This window comes from Eubalaena glacialis, chromosome 9, assembly GCF_028564815.1.
Source record: "Eubalaena glacialis isolate mEubGla1 chromosome 9, mEubGla1.1.hap2.+ XY, whole genome shotgun sequence".
NCBI lineage: Eukaryota > Metazoa > Chordata > Mammalia > Artiodactyla > Balaenidae > Eubalaena > Eubalaena glacialis.
This window is the reverse complement of record NC_083724.1, coordinates 102,741,070-102,767,628: the sequence shown is the minus strand read 5'-3', so window position 1 is coordinate 102,767,628 and position 26,559 is coordinate 102,741,070. Positions and strand designations below refer to the sequence as shown.

The window sequence follows — 26,559 nt, the reverse complement described above, 5'->3', positions numbered from 1 at the left end:
TTGCAAATGTTTTCTCCCATTCAGCAGGTTCGTTTTATTTTTTGATGAAAGAAATATTTTTAAATTTTGAATACCTAGTTTATCTATTTCTTTTATTACCTCCACTTTTGGTGTCATATTCAAGAAGTCTTTGCCAAATTTCATGTCATGGTTTTCTTCCCAGAACTTTCTTCTAAGAGTTTTATAGTTTTAGGTCTCACATGTAGGTCTTTCATTCACTGAGTTAATTTCTGTATGTGGTGTAAGGTAAGGGTCTACCGTCATTCTTTTGAATGTGGATATTTTTTTTCCAGTACCATTTGTTGAAATTGCTATTCTTTCCCCATTGGGTGGTCTTGGCACTCCTGTTGAAAATCATTTGGTGATGTATATATGGGTTTACTTCTGGGTTTCTATTTTGTTCCACTGGCCTATTCTCCGTCCTGTATGTGTGTTTATGCCAGTACTATTTTGATTACTGTGGTTGTGTAGTAGGTTTCAAAATCAAGAAATTTGAAACGTCAAATTTTGTTCTTTTTCCACATTATTTTGACTATTCAGGCCCTTTAAATTCCATATGAACTTTAGGATGAATTTTACTACTTCTGAAAAAACCTCACTGTGATGTTTAAAGAGATTGCTTTTAATCCGTACCTCCCTTTAAGTCGTGTTGACATATTAACAACATTAAGTCCTCCGATCTGTGAACACAAGATGCCTTTACATTTATTGGTGTCTTCATTAATTTCCTTCAGCAACGTTTTCTAGTTTTCAATGTACATGTCTTTTGTCCCGCTGGTTAAGTTATTCCTCGTCTTTTACTATATTTCATGATATTTTAAATGGTATTTTTTTTTAACTTTCCTTTTCAAACTTTTCATTCTTAGTGTATAGAGAAACAACTGATTTTTGAGTGTTGATTTTGTATCTGGCAAATTTTCTAAATTCATTTATTAATTCTAACAGGTTTTTTTGGGTGCATGTGTGTTGTCTCTGAACAAATATAATTTTATTTCTTCCTTTCCGATTTAGATGCCTTTTATTTTTTTTCTTGCCTTATTTATTTGGCTAGGAATTCCAGTACTTTGCTGAATAGAAGTGGTGACAACAGGCATCCTTCCTTTGTTCCTGATCTTAGGGAGAAAGATTTCACCACTGAATATAATAGCTGTTGGTTTTCTATCTGTGGCCTTTGTTATGTTGAAGTCATCAACTTGTATTCCTGGTTTGTTGAGTTTTTTTTTTTTTTAATCATAAAATGGCATTGAATTTTGTCAAATGTTTTTTCTGCATCAATTAAGATGATCACATGGAGTTTAGTCCCTTCAATCTGTTTACGTGCTATACTACATTGATTGATTTTCATATGTTGAACCAACCTTGCCTTGCAAGAATAAATCCCATTTGGTCATGATGTATAATCCTTATAATGGGCTGTTCTGTCTCTTATTATCGCCACCTGCGATCAGGATGATGCTGTTTTACCAAACATTCTTTTCACATTAACAGGTTTAAAAATTGCTCAATATCAAAGTTTTTCTTCAAGTCATCCTTTAAGAAATTAGATTTCGCCACAAATGCAGAGCTTTGAATTCCAGCATATAATTTATCAAATTCTTTTTTCATACTTGAAATAATCACAAGAGTTGGTGGATGCCACATTTCTGAAGCCCTGACATTAAGGAACTAAGCTGAAAGGATATTTCCCAGGCTTAGGGTTTCAGGAAATTGCAGGTGGAGTAATGTCAACAATTCACAGGACTCTGATATAGATCACTAGTTTTCATTCTCCCAAATAGAAAAACTCGCCATGTGACCCTTCGTTGGCTGCTCTAGTAAAGCGATTTGAATTTTGCTGACCTAAAGTAAGTGAACAGTTTATACAAGCTTTAAGTATTGGTCATTTGAAAGAATTCTCTTGTTTCTGAGTATCATGCCTTTTATGTTTCTAATGATACTTGCTTGGAATTCCTAAAAAATATAATTATTTTTACTTTGGAAAGTGCTGAAGTATAGAGTACAGCATAGGATAGATATGTGGTATGAGGTTTGTTATTTAATTTCCTTAATTTAGAGTTGTTAATAATTTTCCTGAATCAAACCATTTCATTTGTATACTGCCTTTGTCATGATTTTGGAAATGTACTCTATGTCTTATTGTCATTATTATTCATGAAATTCTTTAGGAATTTACATTCTTTCTTCGGTTGGGCTGTGCAAATGGGAAGCCACTTTTCTTCCTGCCATATACAAATTTATCCAGCCCACCATAGATATGTAAAACTGCATGAGATTTTTTCAAAGAGAAAAGTTAATACACATCTTTCTTTTTTTATTTCCACAATTACCTGAACCATAACCATTTTATTTTGAGGGATGATTAGTGTACTGAAGGAGAGTGATGATGACAACTGCTTTTCTTGCTGAACTTGAGAAGATAAAAAAAATAAAGACGTGAAGAACAGGTTAGTGAGGTAAGATTATATTTTTATTTGTTGTTTCCATGCTACTGAACCTCAGTATTAAAAATACTTCAGGTTAAACATTATCTTCCTTATGATAGCAATTATACTGCCCTTGTGAATGTTTTACTATACCTTTAGAGCTATGAATCTGAGATTGTAAGTCTCCATGTCATGATAGGAGTTACTCATCTGTACTTTTGTCCAACTCTCCCATTTTTCTGCCATGTTGCCTCGTTTTCATTAATTTGCGAGAGTTGTTTATATATTCTTTCAATGAGCTGTTTGATACTTACAGTGTAAACTGCTGATCACTTTTTTTGTGGTGGTTTATGATAAACAAAGTATTCCATTTTAAGTTCCTAAACATCAATATTCTCTTTAAAGGTTAGGGCTATTTATTCATTTTTTTGGTGACACATTACGATTTTATTTCATTCTTACTTTTAAAGTTGAGGTAAAATTCATACAACATTACATAAAATTCACACAAAACAAACCATTTTAAAGCAAACAATTCAGGGGCATTTAGTATCTTCACAATGTTGTGCAAACACTGTCTCTATCAAAACATTCAACACATATTCATCGCCCCAAAAGAAAACCCCATACTCACTGAGGAGTTACTCCCCACCCCCCTTATTGTTAGGGCTGAATAATATTCCATTGTATGTATACACCACAATTTGTTTATCCATTCATGTGTTGATGGACATTTGGGTTAACTTCTTGATTATTGTGAATAGTGCTGCTATGAACATTCAATAAGTTTTTGTGTAGACAGATGTTTTAAATAATCTTGGGTATACACATAAGAGTGGAATTGCAGGGTCGTGTGGTAACTTCATGCTTTCCAAGTTGGCTGCACTATTCTACATTTCCACTACCAATGAATGAGAATTCCAGTTTCTCCACATTTTTGCCAACACTCGATACTGTCTGCCTTTTTAATATATCCATCCATATAGGCGTAAAGTGCTATCACATTGGTTTTTTTTTTTTAACATCTTTATTGGAGTATAATTGCTTCACAATGGTGTGTTAGTTTCTGCTTTATAACAAAGTGAATCAGCTATACATAAACATATATCCCCATATCTCCTCCCTCTTGCGTCTCCCTGCCACACTCCCTCTCCCACCCCTCTAGGTGGTCACAAAGCACTGAGCTGATCTCCCTGTGCTGTGCGGCTGCTTCCCACTAGTTATCTATTTTACATTTGGTAGTATATATAAGTCCATGCCACTCTCTGACTTCGTCCCAGCTTACCCTTCCCCCTCCCCTTGTCCTGAAGTCCATACTCTACGTCTGCGTCTTTATTCCTGTCCTGCCTCTAGGTTCTTCAGAACCTTTTTTTTTTTTTTTTTTTAGATTCCATATATATGTGTTAGCATACAGTATTTGTTTTGCTCTTTCTGACTTCACGCTGTATGACAGACTCTAGGTACATCCACCTCACTGCATATAACTCAGTTTTGTTTATTTTTATGGCTGAGTAATATTCCATTGTATATATGTGCCACATCTTTATCCATTCATCTGTCGATGGACACTTAGGGTGCTTCCATGTCCTGGCTATTGTAAATAGAGCTGCAATGAACATTGTGGTACATGACCCTTTTTGAATTATAGTTTTCTCAGGGTATATGCCCAGTAGTGGGATTGCTGAGTCATATGGTAGTTCTATTGTTAGTTTTTTAAGGAACCTCCATACTGTTCTCCATAGTGGCTGTATCAATTTACATTCCCACCAACAGTGCAAGAGGGTTCCCTTTTCTCCACACCCTCTCCAGCATTTATTGTTTGTACATATTTTGATGATGACCATTCTGACCAGTGTGAGGTGATACCTCATTGTAGTTTTGATTTGCATTTCTCTAATGATTAGTGATGTTGAGCATCATTTCATGTGTTTGTTGGCAATCTGTATATCTTCTTTGGAGAAATGTCTGTTTAGGTCTTCTGCCCATTTTTGGATTGGGTTGTTTGTTTTTTTGTTATTGAGCTGCATGAGCTGCTTGTGTATTTTGGAGATTAATCCTTTGTCAGTTGCTTCATTTGCAAATATTTTCTCCCATTCTGAGGGTTGTCTTTTCGTCTTGTTTATGGTCTCCTTTGCTGTGCAAAAGTTTTTAAGTTTCATTAGGTCCCATTTGTTTATTTTGGTTTTTATTTCCATTTCTCTAGGAGGTGGGTCAAAAAGGATCTTGCTGTGATTTATGTCATAGAGTGTTCTGCCTGTGTTTTCCTCTAAGAGTTTGATAGTGTCTGGCCTTACATTTAGCTCTTTAATCCATTTTGAGTTTATTTTTGTGTGTGGTGTTAGGGAGTGTTCTAATTTCATTCTTTTACATGTAGCTGTCCATTTTTCCCAGCACCACTTATTGAAGAGGCTGTCTTTTCTCCATTGTATATTCTTGCCTCCTTTATCAAAAATACGGTGACCATAGGTGTGTGGGTTTATCTCTGGGCTTTTTATCCTGTTCCATTGATCTATATTTCTGTTTTTGTTCCAGTACCATACTGTCTTGATTACTGTAGCTTTGTAGTGTAGTCTGAAGTCCAGGAGCCTGATTTCTCCAGCTCCGTTTTTCTTTCTCAAGATTGCTTTGGCTATTTGGGGTCTTTTGTGTTTTTATACAAATTGTGAAATTTTTTGTTCTAGTTCTGTGAAAAATGCCATTGGTAGTTTGATAGGGATTGCTTTGCATCTGTAGATTGCTTTGGTTTTTATAGTCATTTTCACAATGTTGATTCTTCCATTTCAAGAACATGGTATATCTCTCCATCTGTTTGTATCATCTTTAATCAGTGTCTTATAGTTTTCTACATACAGGTCTTTTGTCTCCTTGGGTAGGTTTATTCCTAGGTATTTTATTCTTTTTGTTGCAATGGTAAATGGGAGTGTTTCCTTCATTTGTCTTTCAGATTTTTCATCATTAGTGTATAGGAATGCAAGAGATTTCTGTGCATTAATTTTGTATCCTGCTACTTTACCAAATTCATTGATTAGCTCTAATAGTTTTCTGGTAGCATCTTTAGGATTCTCTATGTATAGTATCATGTCATCTACAAACAGTGACAGCTTTACTTCTTTTCCGATTTGGATTCTTTTTATTTCTTTTTCGTATCTGATTGCTGTGGTTAAATCTTCCAAAACTATGTTGAATAATAGTCGTGAGAGTGGACAACCTTGTCTTTTTCCTGATCTTAGAGGAAATGCTTTCAGTTTTTCACCATTGAGAATGATGTTGGCTGTGCGTTTGTCATATATGGCCTTTATTATGTTGAGGTCAGTTTCCTGTATGCCTACTTTCTGGAGGGTTTTTATCATAAATGGGTGTTGAATTTTGTCGAAAGCTTTTTCTGCATCTATTGAGGTGATCATATGGTTTTTCTCCTTCAATTTGTTAATGTGGTTTATCACATTGATTGATTTGCATATATTGAAGAATCTTTGCATTCCTGGGATAAACCCCACTTGATCATGGTGTATGATCCTTTTAATGTGCTGTTGGATTCTGTTTGCTAGTATTTTTTTAAAAAATAAATTTATTTATTTATTTGTGGATGCGTTGGGTCTTTGTTGCTGTGCTCAGGCTTTTCTCTAGTTGTGGCTAGGGGGTCTACTTTTTGCTGTGGTGCGCGGGCTTCTCAGTGTGGTGGCTTCTCTTGTTGTGGAGCACAGGCTCTAGGTGTGCGGGCTTCAGTAGTTGTGGCTCGCGGGCTCTAGAGTGCAGGCTTACTAGTTGTGGCACATGGGCTTAGTTGCTCTCCATCATGTGGGATCTTCCCGGACCAGGGCTCAAACCCGCGTCTCCTGCACTGGCAGGCAGATTCTCAACCACTGTGCCACCATGGAAGCCCTGTTTGCTAGTATTTTGTTGAGGATTTTTGCATCTATGTTCATCAGTGTCATATTGGTTTTTAAATTTTTTATTTCCTTGGGACTTCCCTGGTGGCACAGTGGTTAAGAATCTGCCTGCCAATGCAGGGGATGCGGATTTGAGCCCTGGTCTGGGAAGATCCCACATGCCGCAGAGCAACTAAGCCTGTGCACCACAACTACTGAACCTGCACCCCGGAGCCTGTGAGCCACAACTACTGAGCCTGCGTGCCACAACTACTGAAGCCTGCACGCCTAGAGCCTGTGCTCTGCAACGAGAAGCCACCACAATGAGAAGCCCGTGCACCTCAACGAAGTGTAGCCCCTGCTCGCCGCAACTAGAGAAAGCCTGCACACAGCAACGAAGACCCAATGCAGCCAAAAATAAATAATATGTGAATAAAATTTGTATTTCCTTAATGTCTGCTGTTGTTGAGAATCTTTTCATGTGCTTATTGGCCATTTGTATACCTTCTTTGGAGAAATGTCTACTCAGATCCTTAGCCCATTTTAAATTGGATTATTTATTTGTTATTGATTAGTAAGAGAGTTCTTTATATATTCCAGATACACATCCCTAAGATACAGGATTTGAAAAAAATTCCTATTGTGTGCATTTTCTTTTATCTTTCTTGATAGTGTCTTTTGAAACCCAAAGCTTTTACTTTTGTTTGATGAAGTACAATTTATCAATTTTTTTCTATGGTTGCTTGTGCTTTAGTTGTCATATTTAAGAAAACATTGCCCAATCTGAAGATTTACATCTGTTTTCTCAAAGCTTTATAGTTTTACTTCTTACATTTATGCCTATGATCTATTAATTTGTGTGTATGCTGTGAGATAAGGGTCCAACTTCATTCTTTTGCATGTGGCTATTCAATTGTTGTTAGCACTATTTGCCCATTGAATTTTCTTGGCACCCTTGTTGAAAACCAATTGACCATAAATGTATGAATTTTTTCTGGACATTTAATTCTATTTCGTTTATCTCTATGTCTATTCTAATGCCAGTACCACAGAATCTTCATTACTGTAGCTTTATGGTATATTTTGAAATGTGGTAATGTGGAGTCCTCCAACTTTTTGGGTCCTTGAGACTGGCCCTTCCTCACTGAATGGTCTCAGCACCCTTGTCAAAAATCATTTGATCCTATATGTGAGGGTTTATTTCTGGGTTGTCTATTCTGTTCCCTATATATATATATATATCTTTATGCCAGTACCACACTGTTTTGATTATTGTAACTTTTTAGTATATTTTGAAATCAGGGATGGTGATTTCTCTAGTTTTGGTCTTCTTTTTCATGATTTTTTTGGCTATTTGGGGTCCCTTGAGATTTCATATGAATTTTATTTCTGCAAAAACCTCTGTTGGGTTTTTGACAGGGATTGCATAAAATCTATAGATCTCTTTGGCAAGCATTTACCTATTAACAACATTAAGTTTTTCAATTCATGAACATAGCATGTCTTTCCATTTATTTGTGTCTTCTTTAATTTCCTTCATCAATATTTTATAGTTTTCAGTGTACTAGTCCTTCACCTCCTTAATTAGGTTTATTTCTAAATATTTTACTATTTTTGGTGCTATTTATTGTAAGTGGAATTGTTTCTCAATTATCTTTCCAATTGTTCATTGTTAGTGTAGAGAAATCTGATTTTTGTGTTGATTTTTTATCCTGCAACTTCACTGAACTTATTTAATGGTTTCCTTTGCTGTGCAAAACTTTTAAGTTTAATTAGGTCCCATTTATTTCTTTTTGCTTTTATTTCCATTCCTCTAGGAGAGGGATCTAAAAAAATATAGCTGTGATTTATGTCAAAGAGTGTTCTGCCTATGTTTTCCTCTAGGACTTTTATAGTATCCAGTCTTATGTTTAGGTTTTTGATCTGTTTTGAGCTTATTTTTGTATATGGTGTTAGAGAATGTTCTAATTTCATTCTTTTACATGTAGCTGTCCAGTTTTCCCAGCACCTCTTGTTGAACAGACTGCCTTTTCTCCACTGTATATTCTTGCCTCCCATGTCATAGATTAATTGATCATAAGTGCATGGGTTTATTTCCGGGCTTTCTATCCTGTTCCATTGATCTATATGTCTGTTTTTTGTGCCAGTACCATACTGTTTTGATTGCTGTCGCTTTTCTGAAGTCAGGTAGTGTCATTCCTCAAGCTCTGTTCTTCTTTCTCAAGATTGCTTTGGCTATTCAGGATCTTTTGTGTTTCCATAGAAGTTAAAAATTTTTTTGTTCTAGTTCTGTGAAAAATGCCATTGGTAATGTGATAGGGATTGCATTGAATCTGTAGATTTCCTTGGGTAGTATGGTCATTTTAACAATATTGATTCTTCCAATCCAAGAACAGTAGATCTTTCCATTTGTTTGTGTCATCTTCAATTTCTTTCATCAGTATCTTATAGTTTTTGGAGTACAGGTCTTTTGCCTCCTTAGGTAGGTTTATTCCTAGGTATTTTATTCTTTTTGATGCAATAGTAAATGGGATTGTTTCCTTAATTTCTCTTTCTGGTATTTTATTGTTAGTGTATAGGAATGCAACAGATTTTTGTATATTAATTTTGTATCCAGCACTTTACCGCTGAGGTCTAGGAGTTTTCTGGCAGCGTCTTTAGGATTTTTTATGTATAGCATCATGTCATCTGCAGACAGTGACAGTTTTACTTCTTCTTTTCCAATTTGGATTCCTTTTATTTCTTTTTCTTCTCTGATTGCTGTGACTAGGACTTCCAATACTATATTGAATAAAATTGGCGAGAGTGGGCATCCTTGTCTTGTTCCTGAACTTAGAGAGAATGCTTTCAGTTTTTCACTGTTGAGTATGATGTTAGCTGTGGGTTTGTCATATATGACCTTTATTATGTTGAGGTATATTACCTCTATGCCCACTTTCTGAAGAGTTTTTTATCATAAATGGTTGTTGAATTTTGTCAATTTTTTTCTGCATCTTTTGAGATGATCATATGGGTTTTATTCTTGAATTTGTTAATGTGGTGTATCACATTGATTGATTTGTGGATATTGAAAAATCTTTGAATCTCTGGGATAAATCCCACTTGATCATGATGTATGATCATTTTAATGTATTGTTGGAGTTGGTGTGTATTCCATTGAGGATTTTTGCATCTATGTTCATCAGTGATATGGGCTTGTAATTTTCTTTTTTTGTGATATCGTTGTCTGGTTTTTGCTATCAGGGTGATGGTAGCCTCATAGAATGAGTTGGGAAGTGTTTCTTCCTCTGCAATTTTTTGGAATAGTTTCAGAAGGATATCTGTGAAGTCTTCTCTAAATGTTTGGTAAAATTCACCTGTGAAGCCATCTAGTCCTGAACTTTTGCTTGGTGGGAGTTTTTAAATTACTGATTTAATTTTATTGCTGGTGATTGCTCTGTTCATATTTTCTATTTCTTCCTGGTTCAGTCTTGGGAGATTGTACCTTTCTAAGAATGTGTCCATTTCTTCTAGGTTGTCCATTTTATTGGCATATATTGAATAGTTGCCTGTAGTAGTGTCTTATGGTCCTTTGTACTTCTGTGTATTTTTCATTTCTAATTTTATTGATTTGGGCCCTCTCCCTTTTTTTTCCTGATAGGTCTGGCTAAAGGTTTGTCAGTTTGTTTAACTTTTCAAAGAACCAGCTTTTAGTTTTATTAATCTTTTCTATTGTTTTTTTAGTCTCATTTATATCTGCTCTGACCTTTATGATTTCTTTCTTTGTACTAACTTTGGGTTTTGTTTGTTCTTTCTCTAGTTGCTTTAGTTGTAACATAAGGTTGTTTATTTGACATTTTTCTTTTTGCTGAGGTAAGTTTGTATCACTAGAAGCTTCCCTCTTAGAACTGCTTTTGCTGTGTCCCATAGGTTTTGGATCATCATGTTTTCATTTTCATTTGTCTCTAGGTATTTTTTGACTTCCTCTTTGATTTCTTCAGTGATCCGTTGGTTGTTTATTAGCATGTCATTTAGCCTTCACATGTTTGTGTTTTTTGCAGTTTTATTCCTTATAGTTGATTTCTAGCCTCATAGTGTTGTGGTCAGTAAAGATGCTTGATATGATTTCAGTTTTCTTAAATTTACCAAGGCTTGCTTGGTGGCCCAGCATGTGATCTATCCTGGAGAATGTTTCATGTGCACTTGAAAAGAATGTGTATCCTGCTGCTTTTGGATGGAATGCTCTATAAATATCAATTAAGTCTTTGTGGTCTAATGTGTCAGTTTCCTTTAGTACATTCACAGTATTGTGCAACCAGTACCTATAAGTTCCAAAACATTTTCATCACCTCAAAAAACACCACATACCCACTGCACAGTCACTTCCATTCCCCCCTATTCTAACACCTCATAACCATCCGTCTTCTGTGTCTATATGTTTACCTATGGATATTTCATATAAATGGAATTGTAAACTACATCATCTTTTGTGTATGACTTCTTTCATTTAGCATAGCTTTTATTTTTATTTATTTATTTATTTTGTTTATTTTTATTTTTGGCTGCGTTGGTTCTTTGTTGTTGTGCATGGGCTTTTCTCTAGTTGTGGCAAGTGGGGGCTACTCTTCGTTGCAATGCACGGGCTTCTCATTGTGGTGGCTTCTCTTGTTGTGGAACATGGGCTCTAGGCATGCGGGCTTCAGTAGTTGTGGTGCACAGGCTTAGTTGCATCCATGGCATGTGGGATCTTCCTGCACCAGGGCTCGAACCCGTGTCCCTGCATTGGCAGGTGGATTCTTAACCACTGCACCACCAGGGAAGGCCCTAGCTAGCTTTTAAATATTCATCCACATTGTAGCATTTATGAGTACTTCATTCCTTTTTATGGCTGAATAACATTTCATTGTATGTATATATTACAATTTGTTTATCCACTTATCTGTTGATGGACATTTGGGTTGTTTCCATCTTTTGGCTATTATAAATAATACTGCTGTAAAGATCTGTGCTCAGGTTTTTGTTTGAACCCCTGTCTACAATTAGTTTGAGTCTATAGTTAGGAATGGAATTGCTGGGTTGTATGGAGTTCTGTTTTTAACTTTCCAAGGAACTGTCAAACTGTTTTTACACAATGACTGAACCATTTTATACTCCCTACAGCAATGTACAAAGGTTCCAATTTCTGCACATCCTTACCAACACTTGTTATTTTTTTCTTTCTTTTTTTTAAAATTTTAGCCATCCAAGTGGGTGTGAAGTGGTATCTCATTGTGGTTTTGATTTTCATTTTCCTAATGACTAATGATGTTGAACAGTTTTCATGTTGGAGAAATGTCTATTCAAGTCTTTTGCCCATTTTTTAATAGAGTTGCTTTTTGTTGTTGAGTTATGAAAGTTATTTATATATTCTGGATACCAAACACTTATCAGGTATGTGATTTGCAAATATTTTCTTCTATTCTATAAGGTTATCTTTTCACCTTTTGATAATCTCGTTTGGTGCACAAAAGTTTTTAATTTTCATGAAGTTCAATTTTTTCATCCTCAATAATATTAACAGCTGATTTCTCATCGGAAACCATGGAGGCCAGATGCAGTAGTATTGCAGGAAGATGGGGCATAAGAGGATGGTCATGTCTCAGGTCTCAGGTGAGTTCCTGGGATGGGCTGCCAAGAAAGGGTCCCTGGCTTCACGCAGGAAAGAATTCAAGAGCAAGCCATCATAAAGTGAAAGTGAGTTTATCTAAAGTGATACACCTTCAACAGACAGAACGCAGGCCATCTAAGAAAGTGAGAGTGGCCCCGAGGTATGGGGTTGTTAGTTTTATGGGCTGGGTAATTTCATAGACTAACAAGTGGGAGGATTATTCCAACTGTTTTGGGGAAGAGGCAGGGATTTCCATGACATGGGCCACTGCCCACTTTTTGGCCTTTTATGGTCAGCCTTGGAACTGTCATGGCACCTGTGGGTGTGTCACTTAGCATGCTAATGTATTACAATGAGCATATAATGAGGCTCAAGGTCTACTGGAAGTTGAACCTTCTGCCATCTTGGACCTAATCAGTTCTAACCATTTTTTGTCGTATCCCATTCTTCTCAATGGCTATGTCATTCTTTTAATGGTTGTGCCCTGCCTCCTTCCATCTTGTCTCAGTATGAGGATATATTCAAGTGCTGAGAGGAAAAAAAGCTTGTCAAATGAAGTATTCTATATCCAACAAAACTATCCTTCAAAGATGAAGAAAAATTAACATATTTTGAGCTATACAAAAACAAAGAATTCATTGGTAACAGACCTACCTCACTAAAGGGGTGACATTAGCAAAAATGTCAGAGTAGATAGTTCCAGAGGCCTACCCTTCAATAGAAACACTGAAAATTCGAGTAAAAGTGATAAGAATCAACTTAGTCAGAATTGTTGAAAACAGGTTTATAGCAACCAAGAGAAGGCTGAATCAAGAAAAAGTCAACTTTAAAATGGTAGGAAAGCATTGCAACATTTTTACTTGTACTTGACCTACACCCTTCATCAGCTTGGCAGTGGTCTTGAGAAAAGAAGCTTTCATTCCCAGCATGGGACCCTGGTCCCTGGTTCTAGAGGGAGCAGAGAAGACCTTATTTGCAAAGAATTGTGTTTGTCTGCTTTGACCTGTCTTGGATACTACCTGAAAGACTGATAGAAGGTGCCTGTCTGTTTCATCTAATTTGGAATTCTCTCAGGCCAAAAAATTGGCTACACAGATGGCATTCCTCAGAAACATTGTAAGGCAAATGAACAAACTTCTTCAGCCCAGGGCAAAGGATTACAGTTGAGGAAAATAATAAATACGCAAAAGCCTGGGAAGAAAAGCTAGGGAAAGACTTCCTTTGGGAAATTAGGGCTTTCAAAAGTGCCTGTGTATAGTGGGTAATTTGGAAAGACATGCATATAACCTAGGCATGACACATGCTCAGAAAAGACCTGAGAAGATTCTGAGCTTTCATCTCTGGCTGATCTCTAGGCTCAGCACAAACAGGAAGTGAAGGTGAAGGCAGGGTTGTAATTGGCCTGGCTATGCAATAAAGGAGTGCCTAAACACAGAATCAATCTGAGAAAACTGGGAGAAGTTTTTATTTTCCTTTTTTTATTCTTAGGCATTAGGGGACTTTTAGCTTCCTAGCAACTTTTCAAACCCTTATGAACATCTCATTCCCCAGTTTTTCCTTTTACACTATTTGGCTTGTCTATTGTTTGCCCCCACTATTATTCACTGCCTCAGGTCACTGCAAATTTAAACAATTGCCTGTAATTGTTCTTGACAAACACCCCCAAAGAAGGCTTTTCACACTGAGCTCTAAGGTCAAATAAAGTTAGTCCTCAAAGCAGGGTTTCCAGGGAACCACTGGTCAGATCAAGTAATGATAATTCTCTGGTAATGGAGCTTTGAAAAATCTCCACACTTGTTCTAATCCTTCCAGTGGCTGGCAGGCTGCTGGTTTTCGCTGTGATTGGGGGCTGTTAGTTTTCAAAGCTACCATGGATCTGGAGAGTGGAGGATGGAACTCGTGCAAGTTAAAACACAACAAAACAAACTTAAAAGTTTTTGCACAGCAAAGGAAAACATAAACAGAACAAAAAGACAAGCTATGGACTGGGAGAAAATACTTACAAATGATGAGACTGACAAGGGCGTAATTTCCAAAATACACAAACAGCTCCTACAACTCAATAACAAAAAAACAAACAACCCAATCAAAAACTGGGCAGAAGATCTAACTAGATATTTCTCCAAAGAAGACATACAGATGGCCAACAGGCACATGAAAAGATGCTCAACATCATTAATTATTAGAGAAATGCAAATCAAAACTACAATCACCTCACACCAGTCAGAATAGCCATCATTAAAAAGTCTATCAATATAAATGCTGGAAAGGTTTTGAAGAAAAGGGAAACCTCCTACACTGCTGGCGGGAATGTAAATTGGGACAGCCACTATGTAAAAGAGTATGGAGGTTCCTTAAAATACTAAAAATAGAGTTACCATATGATCCAGCAATCCCATTTTTGGGCATATATACAGAGAAAACTCTAATTCGAAAAGATGCATGCACCTCAATGTTCATACCAGTACTATTTACAATAGCCGAGACATGGGAGCGACCTAGGTGCCCATCAACAGATGAATGGATAAAGATGTGGTATGTATGTATATGTATGTGTATATATATTGATTAACCAAGATGGTGGAGTAGAAGGACGTGCTCTCACTCCCTCTTGCGAGAACACCAGAATCACAACTGGCTGCTGGAGAATCATCTACAGGAAGACACTGGACTTCACCAAGGAGGATACCCCACGTCCAAGGACAGAGGAGAAGCCACAGTGAGACGGTAGGAGGGGCGCAATCAGAGTACAATCAAATCCCATAACTGCTGGGTGGGTGACTTACAGACTGGTGAACACTTATACCACAGAAGTCCACCCACTGGAGTGAAGGTTCTGAGCCCCACGTCAGGCTTCCCAACCTGGGGGTCCGGCAACGGGAGGAGGAATTCATAGAGAATCAGACTTTGAAGCCTAGTGGGAATTGATTGCAGGACTTTGACAGGACTGGGGGAAACAGAGACCCCACTCTTGGAGGGCGCACACGGAATAGTGTGTGCATCGGGACCCAGGGGAAGGAGCAGTGACCCTGGGGGAGACTGAACCAGACCTACCTGCTAGTGTTGGAGGGTCTCCTGCAGGGGCGGGGGCTGGCTCTGTTTCACCGTGGGGACAAGGACACTGGCAGCGGAGGTTCTGGGAAGTACTCCTTGGCGTGAGCCCTCCCAGAGTCTGCCATTAGCCCCACCAAAGAGCCCAGGTAGGCTCCAGTGTTGGGTTGCGTCAGGCAAAACAACCAACAGGGAGGGAACCCAGCCCCACCCAGCCCCACCCAGCCCCACCCATCAACAGTCAAGTGGATTAAAGTTTTATGGAGCTCTGTCCGCCACAGCAACAGTCAGCTCTACCCACCACCAGAGCCTCCCATCAAGCCTCTTAGATAGCCTCAACCACCAGAGGGCAGACAGCAGAAGCAAGAAAACCTACAGTCCTACAGCTGGTGGAACAAAAACCACATTTACAGAAAGACAGACAAGATGAAAAGGCAGAGGGCTATATACCAGATGAAGGAACAAGAAAAAACCCCAGAAAAACAACTAAATGAAGTGGAGATAGGCAACCTTCCAGAAAAAGAATTCAGAATAATGATAGTGAAAATGATCCAGGACCTCGGAATAGGAATGGAGGCAAAGATTGAGAAGATGCAAGAAATGATTAACAAAGACCTAGAAGAATTAAAGAACAAACAAACAGAGATGACCAATACAATAACTGAAATGAAAACTATACTAGAAGGAATCAATAGCAGAATAACTGAGGCAGAAGAGCGGATAAGTGACCTGGAAGACAGAATGGTGGAATTCACTGCTGCAGAACAGACTAAAGAAAAAAGAATGAAAAGAAATGAAGACAGCCTAAGAGACCTCTGGGACAACATTAAACGCAACAACATTCGCATTATAGGGGTCCCAGAAGGAGAAGAGAGAGAGAAAGGACCAGAGAAAATATTTGAAGAGATTATAGTTGAAAACTTCCCTAACATGGGAAAGGAAATAGCCACCCAAGTCCAGGAAGCACAGAGAGTCCCATACAGGATAAACCCAAGGAGAAGCACGCCGAGACACATAGTAATCAAAGTGGCAAAAATTAAAGAAAACATGTTTCTAACGTAGTTCACTTTGCATATCCACATAGCAATTTTAGAAAGTAATTGAAAAAATATTTGGATTCTTTTAAAATGAGAACAATGAGGGAATTCCCTGGAGGTCCAGTGGTTAGGACTCGCATGGCGCTTTCACTGCCATGGCGTGGGTTTAATCCCCAGTCGGGAAGCTGAGATCCTGCAAACCGTGTGGCAAGGCCAAAAATAAAAATACAATAAAAGAGAACAATGAAGAAATTGTTTTAGGGGTAAGACTTATTTTTAAGAGTATTAGATTATTTTAAAACAATGGGGAGGATTAACATAAAATTAGCAGAATATATGACAACTGGGATATTTATTTTTAATTAATTAATTATTTATTTTTTTGGCTGTGTTGGGTCTTCGTTTCTGTGTGAGGGCTTACTCTAGTTGCGGCGAGCGGGGGCCCCTCTTCATCGCGGTGCGCGGGCCTCTCAATCGTGGCCTCTCTTGTTGCGGAGCACAGGCTCCAGACGCGCAGGCTCAGTAGTTGTGGCTCACGGGCCTAGTTGCTCCACGGCATGTGGGATCTTCCCAGACCAGGGCTCGAACCCGTGTCCCCTGCATTAGCAGGCAGATTCTCAGCCACTGCGCCACCAGGGAAGGCCTAACAACTGGGATATTTCTAATAATCTTGGAGGCATGATTAATTTGTTTACATTGCCATCCATTCAAGTAACTTAACATTTAAAATTTGTGACTTGCTTTTTATCTAAGGTTGAAAAAAAAAGAAGTAATTAGGAGCCTCTGTTGATCATTACAATTACAAATGTATTCAAGCAAATATTTAGTGTGAGGATTTAAAGGTCCTCAGTATGAAAGACTAGGGTTCGTGACAGTGCTCGCCTGCCCTGTCTCAGTGTTTCTACCAGGGCACTTGCTTCCTGGCTAAAGAAATTATGTTTTTAAATTCTGAAGCCCCTTGAATGGACAGACTGGTTATTAAATGGTTTCCTCATTCTTGGGAGTCTATATTCATGCCAGAAATTTCTGTCTAAGACATCATAAGAAATCAAGCAAGTGAAAAATTCCCAGTTGGTTGACAGCTTCTTATACATTATTTTAGGTCTTGTAAACACTTACTTCATTTGTTTTTTCAGCTTTTCTGATCATGAAATTTAGTTAATTCTGACATTGTTAGAATTACTTTCCTGACTGTTCTGATTTATACCTGATTACCATTCATTATACTCGGCATGTATGTAGGTGTGATACAATTCAATGACAGCTACCTCCTTTCTAAAATGAGAGATTTAGGTAGTTTGTTGCTAGGGCATAATTTGCAGTAGAAAATATAAGCTTCTACAATGACAGTAACGTTTGACTTTTTTTTTTTTTAAGGATACTTATATGATCTCTGACCTTTCATTCCATCCCACTTCATAAACTCCTTTTTTTTCCATAGTTTTTATAATACTATTTAATCATGGCATTTTATCTTAACAGACTACATTTTGTCAGGTTTCTTTTGTGAGTTTTGTCACTTCTGCTTAAAGTTAAGGACTCCCTTCTCCTTCTCTATCTACTTTGCTAAGTGCTACCTTTTCTCTAAAGCTTTTTCTTTTCTCTTCTAAGTGAGAACCATTGCAGGGTCTTTCCTGTGCTCCCATAGACCCTCAGCACACCTCTGGTAGAGCCCTTACCTCCCCCTTCTCCATATAAAATTGTGAACTCTTGTGGGAACTCTCCCTCTTTACCTTTGTTTTTGTATTCTGGGTCCTTGAAACAATGTGACTTAGAGTAAGAATTAAAAATGTTTTTGGTTTGATGAAGGGGATTATGAGAAGTTGTACAGATGCAGGCATATTTTATAAATTCAATGAAAAATTTCATACTTTTTGAGTGTTCCATATAATAATAGATATGAGAAAGTAGAGAGAGGTTCTTTTTGGTACTACCAGAGAGATCATTTAGACTGTTGTCCTGTTTGACAAGAACTGACTTTTTTGTGTTTCTTTCCAGCATACAAGACAGTATCAGGAGTTAATGGTCCACTAGTGATCTTAGATCATGTTAAGGTAATACCACTATCATTATCGTCTAACTAATTAAGAAGTTAAAAGCATAGTATTAAGTACTGTTTAGTACACTTTAAGTTTTTTGTTATGATTTTTTTAAGTCATTCCTTGGTCGGAATGTCAGTGCTATATGGAGACAAGAATTTTAGGTCAGAAGTCAGAAGATGGGATTCTAGTACTGGATCTGTTGTGGATTCTGTTTGTGGCTTTGAGTCCCTTGTCTGTAAAATTTAAAATTTTATTTGTTTGTTAATCATACCTCACAGGTTTATTAGGAAAACAACAGTAATATTTGTGTGTTTTATGACTTGGAGGATATTATTTAGATATATGGTATCTTGTGGCTCTTGTCATAGACTACTGTGTGTTATAACTACTTGTTACATTTTTGTCTTCTCTACTAAATTTTAAGGTCTTTGAGTGAGTAAACAATGTTACTTTTGTCTTTGAGGGCCTGACACTGGTATTCAAGTAATGAATAAACAACAGATTATCTCAACAGTGACTAAAACCATAAAGCAGAGAATAGTTTTTACTTATTCAGTTTGTTGAAAGACTCTTTAGTTACATGGGTTTTTTTTAGCCACACCTATACATAAGAATTATCTTAGAAAAAGAGGCATAGAATGTAGTCTATAATTGAATAGACTTCACCCTGGGTGAAGCCTCCTGCCTGAGTTCAGTGATTAAAATATCTTCAGAGGAGATAATTTGTATAATATGCTCTGTAGAACAGTAATTCTGCATTGGTTGTTGTTGGGAGTGGATCGGGGGAAAGGTACACAGTTATTAGTTTGTTGAGAGAAGTAATGGCAGAAGTATGTTTGGCATGTGGCTCCTCTGGAAGCAGAAAATAAATTGAAAACCATTTCTTAAAAGAAAGGGCAAAGTGCACTGTCTCTTCAGCTTTATCACTAAGATATTTTTGTGCATGACAAGGTACCTATACAAATTAATTGCAAGATTAAGCATATAGCTTACTCCTGGCCACAGTTTCATACTAGCCTGCAGTTTGATTCAAAGCCTCAGTATACAAGTTGTACAGGGTTTAGGCAGGTGCCCGTTAATATTTTGTGAAAGGATGAAGCATACACTTTTATTTTGGGGGGAAATATTGAAAGCATTATTTGCTTCTTTGTCCTTTATTTCTTCTTTTTTATATACTTTTTATTGGATAAAATTTTTGACTCATATTTTTAAAATATGAAGCTTTTATATTAGTAAATATATTTTCAAAAACAGCTAAAAATATTCATGCTTCAACTATGTTAAGTGCTGAACTCAGCACCAAAAATACACAATACAAATACATAAGTGTCTAATTGGTAAGTGCTATGAAGGGTGAGTGCAGGATGCTATGAGAGTCAATAATGGGAAGGACTTAGAAAACATCTTGGGGGAAGTAATTTTAAGAAAGCTGAAAAAGTTTTATTGAATGTTTGTTTGGGGTATAACTCCAGCTGAGGAAAAACTGGTAAATAAAGTTTATGTAGTTGTAAAAATGGCTTTATACCACCAGATTTAGAGTGTTTTTTGTTTGTTTTTAGTTTTTGGCTCCTGTTTTTAACTTAAAACATACACATAGGATCAAGGAATAGATAATTTTATACAAATTGTATCAGAATAGATGATGATGGAGACTGCTGTCCAACTCATTTTCTGAAGGTAGCACATCTTTGATTCCCAAACCAGACAAAAGCTAGTATCAGAAAAGAAACAATGTAGCTATTCTCATTTACAAGCACAGATTCCAAAATTCTTAATAAAAATGTTCTCATGTATTGGATATTAGCAAAAATATACTTTAAAAACTCAACAGAATTATGACAAAGTAGAATTTATCCCAGTAATACAAAGATGATTTGATATTAGCAAATGTCAGTATAATTCAGGTCATTCATAGATTAAGCTAGAAAAAGCTTACGCTCTTCTCAGTAAATACGGAATATGTACCTGATAAAATTACTTGTTTCTAAAAAACAAAACAAAACAAAAGAAGAAGGTGGTCTTAGAAATAAGGGCTAGAACAAACTTTTAAAACCTCTTTAAGGATATCCACCATAACCTACAGCAAACAGCGTACTTAGGGAGAGACTCTAGCAACATTCCCATTTAAATCAGGAACAAGATGAGGACACCTGTTGTCAGCACCACTATCCATCTTTGTTCTGTCTTTGTGCTTGGACCCTAATCAATGCTGTGGGAAAAAGATTAAAAGGAAAAGGCACAGCTGTCATCATTTCTTGGTAGTATGATTAACTAAACAGAAAACACAAGTCATTCAGTGGACAAACTATTAGAAACAATGGTGTAAAACAGTGTTGCTGGATACAGAGGATGTCTATAGAAATCAGTAGTGTTTTGTATGCCAGAAGTAACTACTAGAATAATTAGGAACTTTTTACCAAAAACTGTGAAACTTTGTTGAAAGACATAAAAGAAGACTTCAAATAACTGGAGATTCCACATTGATGAATGAAAAGACTCAGAATAGAAAAGATGTTGATTCTCTCCAGGTAACAAAATCAGTTAGAAATAGAGTAAGAGTAAAGATTTGGTGAGGGGGTAAGCAGATATTTCAGTGGAGCAAAGTTAAGATTCTTAAAACCAACTCTCCTCACACCTGAGAATTTGACTTGGTAAATGATAAAGGCTACATTACAAGTCGTGCTACTTGTAGCACAAATTACATTTGTGCTACTCAGTAAATATTGTTGGGGTATTTGGCTTCCTGTATGAAAAATAAAGGTAAAAATGAGAAAAATAAAATTACATACCAAACATAAATCCAGATGGATTAAAGACCAAAACATGAAAAACCTATTAGAAGACAGTATAGAAGGCCATTTTTATGACTTCAGATTGGAAGGTTTTCCTACACAAAAGACACAAATCATAAAGGAAAACAAGTCATTTTATTGCAAAAACTTCTGTATGATAGGATACCATAAACAAAATTAAAAGACAAGGAAGACTGGGAGCAGATATTCGCAAAAGGATTGATATCCAGAATCTATGAAACTTACCTAAAAGTAAATAAGAAGAAGCAGATGTAGTTGAAAAGCGAGGAAAAGATATTAATAAGGCCATTATAGGAAATGAAGTCTGAATTGTCAGTAAACATGAAAAGATGCTCAATATTAGTAGAATCAGGAAAATGCAAATTGAAAGATACTATTTTTTATTTTATCAAAATGGTAAAAATTAAAGTTTAATAATATAAGATTGGCAAAGATGTAGGGAAAAGATACTTTTCTATACTACTAGGGAGTTTGTAAAGTAAAAGGTTCCTTTGCAGAGTGATTTCACATAAAAATGGACACAGCCTATAGCCCACCACTACGTAACCAGCTACCTTAGGGAAACTTGGGCCCACATGTGAGAATGTTCATTGCAACATGTTTGTAGTAGTTTAAATTTGGAACAGCCTTGAACACCAGTGGTAGAAGAACAGCTGAATAAAATGTAGTGTCACTTGATTTTATTTTAGCTATATCTGTTCTAACGTTGATTCTAGATGCCCATTTATTCATATTAGCATCTCCAGAATCAAGTGTCCTACAGTCAGTGTTGATTCACAGATGCATTGGCAGATGTTTTCCTTCACATCACACAATGTAGTGGTGCGTTTTTCAAAAGATTATGTTAATAAAATAAGGTAAATATGACTATGACAGATCCAAAACCTACGGTCAAGTGGGAAAAAAACGAGTTGCAGGATGATACATTTAGTATGTTGCCATTTAGGTAAGTGAAACACTACAGTATATTTTTGGAAACATGCAATTTAAAATATTAAAAATGGATTAGAGGAATACATTTCTGGTTAGGAGAATTAGATTGAGGAGGGAATATTAGCATTATTTATTATAATAGTAATTCTTTTATTGTTTAGTTGCATTTTATTCCTGTCCTCCCAAGGCACAAGGTGATTACACAGCCCAGAAGCAAACATCATTTCTGAGTAGTGGGAACATAGTTTTTTAACTTTCTGTAGTCTCAAAGCTTAAAAACATACACACAGAAGGAAAGAATTTAATTGCCGTGGTTTCATAGATTTAAGATCCTTCTCTCTGTACCTTATGCTGTGTTTGCCAGTATATGTGCCAGTGATAAGTGTTTTAAGGACTTAAACTACCTGAGGATATTCTAAACTCTGGATGTATACGTGTGTGCTTTGGGGAGGTGTGGGGTCTGCATGTGCATACATGCTGTGAAAGACATAGCGCATATAGAGTATTTTGAGGAGCTTTTAAAATGTTGGCTATTGAGCCTTTATTTTTTTCCTATTTAGTTTCCCAGATATGCTGAGATTGTGCACTTAACACTACCTGATGGCACGAAGAGGAGTGGGCAAGTTCTAGAAGTTAGTGGTTCCAAAGCAGTGGTTCAGGTAAGCATCGCTTTCAAAACCTGGCCAGTTGAACGTTTTTCTGATCACAACAAACATAAGAAACACCAGTAGTTCTTTTTAGTAATTATCACATAAGTATACAGATCTTCATCAACTTATAGGTGGGGTGACATCTTGATAAACCCATCATAAGCTGAAAATATCGTAAGTTGAAAATGCATTTAGTACACAGAACCTACCGAACATCATAGCTTAGCTTAGCTTACATTAAAGGTGCTCAGAACACTTATATTAGCATACAATTGCACAAAACCATATAACACAAAGCCTATTTTATAATAAAATGTTAAATATCTCATGTGATTTTTTTTTTTTTTCTCATGTGATTTTTCTGAAGTACGATTTCTACCAGATGTGTATTGCTTTTGCACCATCATGAAGGTGAAAAATCTTAAGCCAGGGACCCGACTGTTTACTGGCTGTGAGGGAAGAAAAGTATTTTTTCATGTTTTCTTGCTAAATGCCAGCCACCAATATCCATTCTAGCCCAATAGCTCCACTGGTAAAATGGCTTTTTAAAAAAATTTTTTTAATGGATAAAATGAAACAGTCACATAGAAGGGGAGAGATGAAAAGTAGAATTCAGAGCTTATGGGCTGAAACCAAAACGAGATCTGAGTCTGCTTCTTTAAATTGTCTCTGATAATTCCTAGTTTTTAATGTTACTGATTATAGGAAGTGCCAGTTTTCTTAAATAACATAGTGCCCTAAAAAGTAATCTGGAGCAGAGGTCAGCAGAATTTCTGTAAGGGGCCAGATAGTAAATTTTTTAGACTTTGTGAGGGTTGTGCCTAAGGTCTCTGATGCCTGTTCTTTTGCTTTCTTTTCCTTTTTTTTTTTTTAAAAACAACCCTTTAAAAATGTAAAAACCATTCTTAGCTTGCTTGATGGATTTGGCCTGCAGGCATGACTCTGGTTAAGAGGTTGACAGTTTGGTTCGTCGTCCACCATGAACACTTCTTCAGTCATGATACTACAAGTAGTATATACGTTGATTTTTTTACTTTATAAGGGCTGACAAATAAATCTTAAGCGCTTATGATCTAAATTTCTTTTACCCTTCTATTTACTTTTCTTTCTTGATAGGTATTTGAAGGGACTTCAGGTATAGATGCCAAGAAGACATCCTGTGAGTTTACTGGGGATATTCTCCGAACGCCAGTGTCTGAGGATATGCTTGGTAAACGGATATTATTATTCATGCTGAGCAGAGATCTGCTTCCTTTTTAACGTATTTCCATGAAGTCTTTTTAAAGATTGTGAACATGTGAGTCATTGTCCACTCTGTACTGTCTCGTTACTGTTTACCAGGTCGGGTATTCAATGGATCAGGAAAACCCATCGACAGAGGTCCTGTTGTACTGGCTGAAGACTTCCTTGATATCATGGGTAGGGACAGAAAATGGATTTCTGTGTTTTGGGGAAAATAGCATCTACCTATCTTATACCTTTGTGAGATAAAGGGTGATTTTTATGATACTTTAAGTAGATAACCAACATACTCCATGTTTGATTAATTATGTTTTGTTTATTATTTAATAAATTTATTTTTCCTAGAGGTTATCTTAAAATTTTATATTTTATTTATTGTAAAATATCACCAGGATATATCTGAAATGTAAAAGCCATAATGGCTTTGAAATTAGGATTTCTCTCTTATTTGCTATACCTTACGTTTCACTTTACTACCATATAATTTGTGAATCTACAAAAGATTAATGGAAAAGAATATTTAAACAGTTTCAGATTTCAAAAATAACTGATTTTTTAAGAGTAGAAAGGAATGCTTTATATGCTTTATATGGTTGTAGTCTTAATGTAGAGACATATTAAAATTTTCCCTTTTGGAAATGCATTAGGCCAGCCAATCAATCCTCAGTGTCGGATCTATCCAGAGGAGATGATTCAGACCGGCATTTCATATTTACATATGTATTTTTAACATGCACATAAAATATACTTTCATATATAAAACATTTGTAACTATATTTCTGAATTTTCTGTTACTTTAATATATACAATATTTTCAACAAGTTGCAAAAGCTAGCAACAAATGAAATTGGAATTTTAGATATCTATGTGTAAAAAAATCAACTTTGATTTATACTTTTTACTATATACAAAATTTAACTCAAAATAGACCATAGAACTAAATGTAAAACCTAAAACTATAAAGCACCTAGAAGTAAACATGGGAGAAAACTTTTCTGATCTTGGATAAGGCAAATAGCTCTTAGATACAACACAAAGCACAACAGGTAAAATTTAAAAATTGATAAATTGGACTTCATCAAAATTTAAAACTTCTGCTCCTTGAAATACATTGTCAAGAGAAGTAATAAAAGCTGCAGACCGGGAGCAAATCAAATATCTGACAAAGGACTTATATCTAGAATATATAAATATTCTTAAAACTTAATATTGGGTTGGCCAAAAGGTTCATTTGTTTTTTTCTCTAAGATGGCTCTAGTAGCACTAAGTTGTCTTTGACTTCATTGGAACAATTTTGTTAGATTGTATGTGACAGCTGTCATATCAGCGTGCATCAAAAAAAAAAAAATCAAAATTGGTGAATTTTTGTGTAGCCATTTTAATATTGAAGATGGAAGGAAAAAAGCAACATTTTCAGCCTATTATGCTTTATTATTTCAAGAAAGGTAAAAACACAACTGAAATGCAGAAAAAGATTTGTGCAGTGTACGGAGATGGTTCTGTGACTGACCAAACATGTCAAAAGTGGTTTGCGAAGTTTCGTGCTGGAGATTTCTTGCTGGATGATGCTCCACAGTCGGGCAGACAAGTTGAAGTTGATAGCGATCAAATCGAGACATTAATTGAGAAAAATCAACGTTATGATTATGTGGGAGATAGCCGACATACTCAAAATATCCAAATCAAGTGTTGAAAATCATTTGCACCAGCTTGGTTATATTAATGACTTTGATGTTTGGGTTCCACATAAGTTAAGTGAAAAAAACCTTCTTGACCATATTTCCGTGTGTGATTCTCTACTTAAACATAATGAAAAAGTTCCATTTTTACAACAAATTGTGACGGGCAATGAAAAGTGGATACTGTACAACAATGTAGAATGGAAGAGATCGTGGGGCAAGTGAAATGAACCACACCACCAAACCACACCAAAGGCCGGTCTTCATCCAAAGAAGGTAATGTTGTGTATATGGTGAGATTGGAAGGGAGTCCTTTATTATGAGCTCCTTCGGAAAACCAAATGATTAATTCCAAGTGCTGCTCCCAATTAGGCCAACTGAAAGCAACACTCAATGAAAAGCGTCCAGAATTAGTCAACAGAAAACGCACAATCTTCCATCAGGATAACGCAAGACCGCATGTTTCTTTGATGACCAGGCAAAAACTGTTACAGCTTGGCTGGGAAGTTCTGATTCATCCTCCATATTCATCACACATTGCACCTTTGGATTTCCATTTATTTCGGTCTTTACAAAATTCTCTTAATGGAAAAAAGTTCAATTCCCTGGAAGACTGTAAAAGGCACCTGGAACAGTTCTTTGCTCAAAAAGATAAAAAGTTTTGGGAAGATGGAATTATGGAGTTGCCTGAAAAATGGCAGAAGGTAGTGGGAAAAAAGGGTGAATACACTGTACAATAAAGTTCTTGGTGAAAATGAAAAATGTGTCTTTTACTTTTATTTAAAAACCGAAGGCACTTTTTGGCCACCCCAATAATAAGACAATAGCCCAATTTTTAAAAAATGTGCAAGGGATTTGAAAAGATACTTCAATAGAGAAGATACATATGTCAAATAAGCACATAACAGATACTTACATGCTCAACACCATTAATTATTAGGTAAATTCAAATAAAATAACCATGAGGTACCACTTCACATCATAAGAAAGACTAAAATTAAAAAGATTATTTCAAGTATTGGGAGGATGTGAAGGACCTAGATCTCTCATATATTGCTTTGTAAATCATATAACCACCGTTAAAAAGAGTTTGGCAGTTTCATAAAAAGCTAAACACACTTATGATGATCTAGTCATTCTCCTCCTAGGTATTTCTACCAGAGAAAGCATATGTCCATAAAGACATACATGAAC

General features: G+C 36.3%; 1 protein-coding gene across 1 annotated transcript in view; it reads left to right on the top strand.

Annotated features, from left to right (window-relative positions):
- Positions 1–26,559, top strand: part of LOC133097388 (serine/threonine-protein kinase MRCK alpha-like) — a 53,756-nt gene that overhangs the window by 9,592 nt on the left and 17,605 nt on the right. Inside the window, 5 exon segments of the mRNA XM_061199244.1 lie at positions 18,005–18,060; positions 22,355–22,453; positions 23,561–23,654; positions 23,786–23,863; positions 24,334–24,406. Of these exon segments, the coding sequence (XP_061055227.1) occupies positions 18,005–18,060; positions 22,355–22,453; positions 23,561–23,654; positions 23,786–23,863; positions 24,334–24,406 (400 nt within the window).